Below are 9,242 nucleotides of genomic sequence, written 5' to 3' on the forward strand. Positions count from 1 at the left end.
ATTTTAATGACAATGAATTTCTTTACATTCATAGCAGGTCCGACCACCACTCTTCACTATCTTTTGTCACAACTCACTTCTAACCCTTTGTGTTTGATCACTCTGCCCTCCCTACGCTCTTTTTTCACCTGTATAATTAATACACTTCCCATACCTCCACCTCTCTTCCACCTGCTTGCTATTATAGCTACAGACCAATTTTAAAAAATAATATATTTTCTTTACAGGAACAGTGTGTAACAAATTTGGCTTTTTATTAGCAAAAATCAAGTATTACTTTTATAAATACATATTCTGTCAAAGTCTAATAGTAGTCGCATCAAAAATGAAAACATTCTCATAGCTTAGAATTATTAGTTTATAAATACATAGGTGGCAGTGCATCCAATCAAAGACGACATGTTGCATCGCCGTTTTTGGTTATAGTAATCAAAAGGGGACAAACTTGTTAACCTGACAGTGCTGGCCCCTGCTAAGGGTCTCTATTTCAGCAGGGGGCTTCCCAAGTGCCCTTGAAGTCTCACAAGAATTTGTTTTGTACATGTAAAGCTACAAAATAAATTGTTATGTTATAGCTATATTTGTAAAATCCTAATTTCATGCTTCCAAGGCAGTTTAATAACTTTGCATCACATTTCATGCAACCAGACATGTAACTACTAATTTTGCACACACATTTAAATTACTAAATGTGCACGAAATAATGAAACACGGATTAATATGGTCTGTCCTCCCCAGTTTTACTGGATTTTTATTGTAATACGGTACACTAGATAAATAATGAGAGCAACAGCAAATGAGGAAAATAAATAAATAACCTAGTTTCTGCAATCTATTTAAAGCTTATCCCATGTGATATTTACATTTTAAATAAGGACAAAAAAACTGACTGATGCAATTGTCAAACATTTAATTTAGGGAAACGTTTTGATATCGGTTCGGCCCTTCTCGCGGGTACAGTAGTTGCTTTATTTTTTTATCTTGACTGACTGCTTTTATTTTGAAGTTCCCACCCGGAAGCACCAGCATGTTACGTGCAGGTAGACTGCTGGCAGTTAGCCTGTCCCGGCTGCATGCGAGTCCCACCAACAGCAGTCACAGCATGGCGTACAGCGCGAAGATAGGTCCGTCCATCCTGAGCAGCGACCTGTCGTGCCTGGGCAGCGAGTGCGTGCGGATGATGGAGTGCGGGGCGGACTACCTGCACCTGGACGTCATGGACGGGTCAGTGGGTTCCGGCCGGGGCTCGGTTAGCCAGCGTGCTAACAGCTAACAAGCTAGCAGCTCTGAGAGCAGAAGTTGGCTAACCATCAGAAAGCTAAGCTAGCCCAGCAAAAGTTAAGCCGTGAAAACACGCCTTTTTATTCTTTAGTTAAAATATACTTAGAATATCGTGCTGACTTTTTTTTTTAACAAAAATAAATAAATCTTAAATATTTTCCACCTTAAGCAGCAGAGTCCACCTTTACAGGGGAATTGCTTAACTTTACAGCTTATTACGCACTATTGGGAAATTGCTCAACATCTGTTTTTTTCTTCTTACCTTTTAAGGCATTTTGTCCCCAACATCACGTTCGGACACCCCATGGTGGAGTGTCTGAGGAAGACTGTGGGCCAGGATCCCTTTTTCGGTGAGGAAGGAGCCCTCCCAAACACAAAACATGTGCTTCGCATTATGAACCAGAATGGGGTCTGCGGCTGCTCTTTGCACATGGCTGTGTTGATGTTTGCAGACATGCACATGATGGTGTCCCGGCCGGAGCAGTGGGTGAAGCCCATGGCCGCAGCGGGAGCCAGCCAGTACACCTTCCATCTGGAGGCCACCACCAACCCTGGGAACCTCATCAAGGAGATAAGGGAGAGCGCCATGAAGGTGGGAGAACATACTCTCAGGCCTGTCTGCAAAACGAGGTCAGGCATATAACAACGCAGCGCTCCTTCCACCCATACTGCTTTTGGTTACAATAGTTAACTTTCAATAGTTCATGCGTGCCACCACACAGAGCTCTACTGCAGGTTGCATGTTCTCAGTTATGGCTTCAAGAAGTATCAGAGGATCTTTATTGTCCCCGTGTGTTGCCGTAGTGAAATTGTCCACAGATGACATATGGCACACAGACACAGCGAGGTATAATATTGCAACACTTTTTTTGTTTTTAAACTAAATCAGTTGCACTGACCAAACATGCCCCCTGAGAAGTGTAAAGCGTGCAAATGGTCTTTAGGGTCTGATGACGTTCGTATCCAAAAAGTCTGATATCAGATCCTTCGCAAAATATTATATATTACTATGTTGTAACTCGATTATGCACTCATGCCTGCAGTAAATGCTGAGCAGTCATTTTAAGCCTTCATTTACAGAACTGTGCAGTCAGACAATGTGCCAATAGGCATTACCAGTTGTGTGATTGTAACATGTAACAGACCACGAATGTCTCAGCAGGGGGGGCGATGGCCCTTACTGCTTTAGGAAAGAATTCGATTCAATTTTATTTATATAGCGCCAATTCATGAAACATTACATCTCAAGGCACTTTCCAAAGTTAGATTCAATCAGATTATACTGATTGGTCAGAAAGTGTCCTATAAAAGGGAACCTAGTTGATTGCATCAAAGTCTTTGCAAGCAGCATTCACTCCTCCTGATGAAGCGTAGAGCCACAGAGAAGAAGAAGAAGCTTTTTCTGGGTCTATTAGTTTTTGATTTAATGTTTCTGAAGAGTTTACCTGATGGAAGTGGGTCAAACAGGGCCTTGCCTGGGTGGCAGGGATCTGTGGCAACGCGTCTGGCCCTTCTCTGGACTTGTGCAGCATAAACCGAGTCCACAGATAACTGCAGACGGCATCCCACAATCCCCTGCGCTGTCCTCACCACCTGTGCCAAATCCTTCTCCTTCTTGCACCGTGCAGGGTTATGTGATTTACTGTGATTAACTGCTCACATTGACTGTACACTTAGGTTGTGCTGCAGCTTTGTCAGGTGTCTAAAGCTGCTAGCCTTTATTTTCAGTAAAATGCATAAAAGCCACTTTCCTGGGTGGTTTTGTTTGTCGGTTTGACTATTTGTTTAGCTGTTCTGTTGACAATCATGTAATCGAGGTAAAAACAACCCCTACCAAAAACAAAACAAGCAAGCTTAGTGAAACTTTGGGTTGGAAATACAGCCTTTATTACCCAGCTCTATAATTATTACCAGTGTGCCGTTTTTTTTAAGAAGAAATGAAATGCACTTATGGGTATTAGCTTTTAAGAAATGCATTTCGATTTTATCTTATCATTCTAGTTGTATTGAGTTTATGACAACTGTGATTATTCACATCTCTTTTGTTGATTCGCAGCCATGCGTTGGAATTATAAGCAATGTCTTTACCTTAAAGGAGTTTAATATTTTTGTGGTGGAAATATAAAAGGAAAAAAAAAACATACTTATTTAGTCTCCGGTCTAAGTTCAGGTGCTGTTTCATTCATCTTGTTTTAGCAGGTATCACTTAAAAAATAAAATAATTAATCTTGAAATGCATTTATAAAACCTTGTCCGTTCACATTTGTGATCGAGGGGAAAAAATCTGGATTTGTTGGCTGTTGTCACAGGTGGGATTGGCCATTAAGCCTGGTACTACCGTGGAAGAGCTGGCGCCCTGGGCCAATCAGATCGACATGGCTCTGATCATGACCGTGGAGCCTGGTTTTGGAGGACAGAAGTTCATGGAGGACATGATGCCCAAGGTAAAGTATAGAAAGTTATATTTAGTAAGACATCACCAGCAATTAGGGGTGATCTATGCTCTGATATTTAAATATGCACTTGGAGAATGTTCATGAACATGGCTGTTTATCAATGGTTTCATTCTGACAGCGAGGCTCATTAAAAATGAACTAATCAAAAGGGATAATTCAGTGATTTAACACCAGAGCCTCCAGGTGGAGTCGTTTTGAGTCCATGTCAGAATTGCCTTAACTATGGGAAAAAATGAGATTTACTTTTGCTTTTTTCCTGTGTAATTAATTCTGATTTGAATAAGAGTTAAGCAGCAAAAACAACAACAAATAAAACCTTCTTGGGGCATGAAATCAATTTCACAAAAACTTCTTTAGCCCCAATGATTTAGTTTGCAGCTGTAGGCATAAAATAATAGAATTTTACACCATTTGCCACTATTACTTTACTCATAGTAGAATAGGATTTAGTTGTTTTTAGATCATGTTTGTAGAGCTTTTGAACTGTAATAGGTAGTAACTCCGTGCCTGAAGCCGACTGAGTCAGCCAAGACCCAAAGTCTAAATTATTTTGCTGACATTTGTTTAAAAATGCAGAAACAGCCTCACAGAAACCATTCGGTGGCACAGTTCCCCCGTCTAATCTAGGGTTGGAGATTGAAACTGGCCACAACAGACAGTGAGCAGCTGTCCCTGCGCTGCATTCGTGGGTTTTATATTCCTTTTCTCTGTCGTTTCACTCCACAGTCTTTGCTCACTGCATCTCGGGTCTCTTCTGTGTTGGGTTGAAGACGCTCTAGTGGCGGATTTATTCGCAGAACTCGTAGATCAAATTATTCTGGGTCATAAAAGATGCAGGAAGTTGCAGGAGGGGACTCCTCCGTTGGCTGCCTCACTGAAATGTTTCTCATCATATTTGTCTTAGTTTTGTTTTAATCTAGCAGTTCCTGATGACTGACCTCCTTCACTTCCTCCCGGCAAAACGGCCAAATCCTTCCCAAACCAAATCCTGCACACTGATGTTCTGGAGTCGTTCCAAAATTTATGTTCTGTTAATTCTTTGCTTTCGTTGCTCATTATTGACTCTGAGTTGGTCAAATTTAAGCCCCGAGTTACCCATTTTATCTAGGTTCTGTGGGGTCAACACGACTCCCCTCAGCTTTTCTCCGCAGGGTCCAAATTCTTGTGTTACAAGACATTTCACAGTTGGAGAGACGATAAAGAAAGATATCTTAGGAAAAGTCATGAAGAACGAGCCACTGAAGGTTAAATTTTAGCCGGTTAGTCAGAGTGGAAAACACGTGTCTAATTGGCTCCTTGGTGGTTCTGGAGTTAACGATGAGCTGCAGAGAAAGCATTCATTACACCTGGATGAAAATGTTATTTTAAATATTTACATTGTAGCCACATAAGTAGATTTTTTTACCACTGAATAAAAGCAACACAGATTGTGTAACTAACGACTCGATCCTCTCAGATCAGTAAAACCTCCGACAGCTGAAGAAACATTCACTTTCTCGACAGATGGTCTAGTCAACAGTCAGCTGATGAGACTGAGGGAGTTTCGTTGTGTTCAGGCTTTAACATATGTGCTCAAAAGCAAAAGTTTCCCCTTCTTCTACCTTATGATTATGCATACTTATGAAAATGATTTTCAATAAAAAAAAAAGATTATGCTAATTTCAGTCAGCAGCTTAGCTTCTTGAAGCCCATGCCACAGCTCTGGGGATGTGTTTCAGTGCCACGTGTGCAGCTGGACAGAACCTTTGATACGGTGTAAAACGTGATTGCTAGAAGATGACTCAGTGAAATCCTCTCCTGATAAGGAGGTCCTGAGGGGGTTATGACATACAAACAATGCCTGTCGATGATGACGTAGATGCCCAGCTCTTACTGAGGAGGTTGTGTTGCAGAAATATCTGAAAGCTTTTATAGAAACGGTCAGAAAGCGTTCTAAAAGCTGAGGTATAAGATGTATAATTTGGTCAAATCTGTGTGTGATTTTAAAAAAACTAATTTATTATGGTGCGTTCGGACCGACCACGTTGACTACGAAGTTTCCGGCTGCACCGCGCTGTGTTCACCGCTGTACATTTCGCACACACAGCGGGGGACACCGACTTCACCGCGTGATCAAATAGGAGGAGCTTCTATTCGCTTGTCTGTTCAACTCAACATGGTGGACCAGGATTTTACCAAGCAAGTCACCGTGCTGCATTTAATGGGGAAAACCAAACAACGGCGCCGGCGTCCCTGTTATATAGCTCAGACAGAGGCAGCGAGAAGCAGCAGAGCAAGAGGACGACAGACTGAGCTCCCAACCCGGCTGCTGAGGCAACGGCTGGCCCGCCCAGTTCTGGAGCTACGAGAGGAGGATGAATGATTTAAGTCCTTTTTAAGGGCTTAATTAAAATGGCTTTTTTTAAAGCCAGCCAAAAAACCTCTAAAGAGCTTTCCTTCATAATTTTTAGATCTCCTATTTTGATTGAAAAAATGTTTTGTCTCCACTGTGCTCCTTCACTGTGTGTAACAACCACAACCAGCCCCTGATTGGTTGGTTGCTGCGATGCGATTTGACTGAAAAGTTCAGATTTTTTTAACTCCAGCAAAAGTCACCGCTCCGCTCTAACCGTGTGAAATTCACCGCTGGCTGCTTCACCGCTCATCACTGCCACATTTGCATAGAGACAATATGTAAATCCACCGAACGCACCATTAGGTTGTAGAAAATACTGCTGCACAAAATGTTGCTTCACACGTCAGAATCACTTTCCTTTAAAGCGTCTGTTTACCTCCTCACAGTAAGCAGTCCTGATTGATTTGACCCTCGGCACTGACTGACGTTCCTGATCTTTGCTTCTGTGTGTGTGTGTGTGTGTGTGTGTGTGTGTGTGTGTGTGTGTGTGTGTGTGTGTGTGTGTGTGTGTGTGTGTGTGTGTGTGTGTGTGTGTGTGTGTGTGTGTGTGTGTGTGTGTCATCCAGGTGAGCTGGCTGCGGAGTCAGTTTCCCTCATTAGACATCGAGGTTGATGGAGGCGTCGGCCCTGACACCATTCACAAGTGTGCCGAGGTAAAGGATGCAAACCTTACAAATTCATTAAGTTACATGTTTTGTGTAGTTCTCTGCATTAGTGCGTGCTCTCCTTCACCGCAGGCCGGGGCTAACATGATCGTGTCGGGCAGCGCTGTGATCGGCAGCGACGACCCGCGATCTGTCATCAAAATGCTGCGCGATGCGGTGGCCGAAGCAATCCAGAAACGCTCGCTGGACCGCTGATACGTCTCGTGTTCGTGAGAGTCCATCCTCCTCCCCGTAGAGACGCTCCACCTGCCCCCTCACAACGGCAACAAGCCGCAGCAGCCGGAGGAAACGACTCGACGTGGACATTTGGGGGAGAAATTGAGGTGGAGGGGTCACGGTCAGAGCGAGTGGCTTCTGTTTTTTTTTTTTTTTAGTTTTCTTTTGCCTACAGCCAAAACACAATCGATGTAATGTGATTGAAGCTGCGTCGCATGTGTTTTACCCTCTCGTGCCAGAAGTGGGTCAAACCTAACCGAGCCCCGTCTCGGCACAGGAAACAACTCCAGGAGCCGAGCTAAACGTTTACGCCAATAAACTCCGTAAACATTCCAGGATTCTGTGTACAACAAAATATGCCCCCAGAAGCCGTTTCGGTTTGCCTTCAGCTCCAAAGGTTATTTTTCTTGTCCTTTCCATTTGAAATATTGTTCCAAAGATCCCCGAAAAGAAACTAGGACCATGGTTTGTTCTCTGCTTTGTTGATATAATGAGGTACTGACTGTACTACTGAAAACATAAACTGTACAATGGTGGGTTCCACAAGGTCTGTTTTGCAGATTAAAAACTTTCAAGTGTTTATAGACCTGCTGTGATTTCTTAGTCAAATGCAATCGCATGAAATATGATCAGGTAGCTTTGTTAAGCTAAAACTTTCAATGTATTTGTAAGCAGCTTGTTTCAAATAATTTATGAATGTATCTGAAAAAGAGAGGGGGGGTTGATTTTTATAAAAAAAACAATTAAAGGCATATCATTGCACTTATTCTGATTATATTTAGAAACGGCTGTGGAATACACCTAAAATATTTCTGACTGTTCATATACAACATCTACTGGAAGTTTTAGGTCCACTGCAGATAATACAACATATTCCCTCACAACATATAATCAAGGAAGGAGGACTTCCGCTCTACAATACGTCTGTTTATCTTTATTTAAAGTTTACACCCAGATACAAATCACAGATAATCAACGAGAGAGCTAAAAGGCAAAGGTTAAACTTTACTGTGTCATTAGGGAATGCTTCCAGGTAATATTTTGATATATTAAATCACCTGGAACCATAATCATGTAAAAAAAGATTTTTAAAGATTTGGACACATTCCACAAAAAATTAAGATGTTTTCAGGCAGACGGTCCCACAAATGACAACTGAACGCTACAGAGTGTCTTGAAGGAGGAGCCGTAGATATTTATTGATGTGCAATTGTCCAAGGCTGTCAGGGATTTAGTCGAGTATAGTGCCGGTCAGAGGTTTACATCATTTCACTGATGTGAACGGCATTAATTTCGGAAATGTATTTGATGTATTTGTTGTTCATAGAGGAATGATGAAACAACATACAAGGAAATCTGAAAACTGGAGTGCACAAATTTTTATTAATTTAGTTGTTTAATTGGCACACTATGTATATGTGTGTGTGTGTGTGTGTATATATATATATATATATATATATATATATGCAATAAATTACAAATGCATTCCTAAGAGGCTCGTTTGTGAGATCAAAAGTACCTTTTGAAAAAGAAACTACCTTCAGGCAGGTATTAAACCTTTTCGTTAAACTCCCATTTTTTTTATTGGTACAAAGCAATATTATTATCTTGCATATACGCACTTTTAGTAATATTTGGATACGTTCCCTTAATTGAGTTGCAGAGAAACCAAAAGCTTTTTGTTTGACCACTTCTCTACTGCAAAATGGTACAGGGCCTTTAAGTGGTTGGTTTCCTGGCAGCGATCAGGCTTTTAACCATTGTTCATAAATTTTCAACAGGATTGAGTGAAGTGGCTTTCCAGAAGCTTAGTAGTATGATATATCCATTCCAAAACCACTTTTCAATCAGTATTTGACGTGTATACAATCATTTTCCTAATGAAACTTCAGTGTTCAGCTATCTAGGTGTCAGTATGAAGTAAAGTTGAAGAACTTCACTGACAGTAAAATAGCCCCTCAGCATGATGCCACCACCGCTCTACAGGACAGTTTGACCAGTGTTCCTAAGTTTGAATGAATCACCGTTGCTCCAAATGTTACTAAATTACTACTATTGTGGCCAGGCAGCTCCAATGTTGTCTTCTTTAACCATGTAATCCATCTCCCTAAAACATTCAGCTCCTAGTTGGGGTGTATGCATATTTCTGAGCCAGCATGAGAAGATTAGCTTTCACACACAATTCTTGTTCTAATTCACTGAAGATGCTCGTTGTAAAATAATTTTTCC

At 41.5% G+C, this 9,242-nt stretch overlaps 1 protein-coding gene across 1 annotated transcript; it reads left to right on the plus strand.

Annotated features, from left to right (window-relative positions):
• Nucleotides 1-1,026: 1,026 nt before the first annotated feature.
• Nucleotides 1,027-7,595, plus strand: rpe (ribulose-5-phosphate-3-epimerase). The gene is made up of 6 exons (XM_012879965.3): nucleotides 1,027-1,224; nucleotides 1,552-1,631; nucleotides 1,734-1,873; nucleotides 3,591-3,725; nucleotides 6,699-6,785; nucleotides 6,870-7,595. The coding sequence occupies exons 1-6, from the start codon at nucleotides 1,028-1,030 to the stop codon at nucleotides 6,990-6,992; spliced, it is 762 nt and encodes a 253-aa protein (XP_012735419.2). The 5' UTR covers nucleotide 1,027; the 3' UTR covers nucleotides 6,993-7,595.
• Nucleotides 7,596-9,242: the final 1,647 nt, after the last annotated feature.

Source organism: Fundulus heteroclitus, chromosome 7 (assembly GCF_011125445.2).
Source record: "Fundulus heteroclitus isolate FHET01 chromosome 7, MU-UCD_Fhet_4.1, whole genome shotgun sequence".
In the NCBI taxonomy this organism is placed as follows: domain Eukaryota; kingdom Metazoa; phylum Chordata; class Actinopteri; order Cyprinodontiformes; family Fundulidae; genus Fundulus; species Fundulus heteroclitus.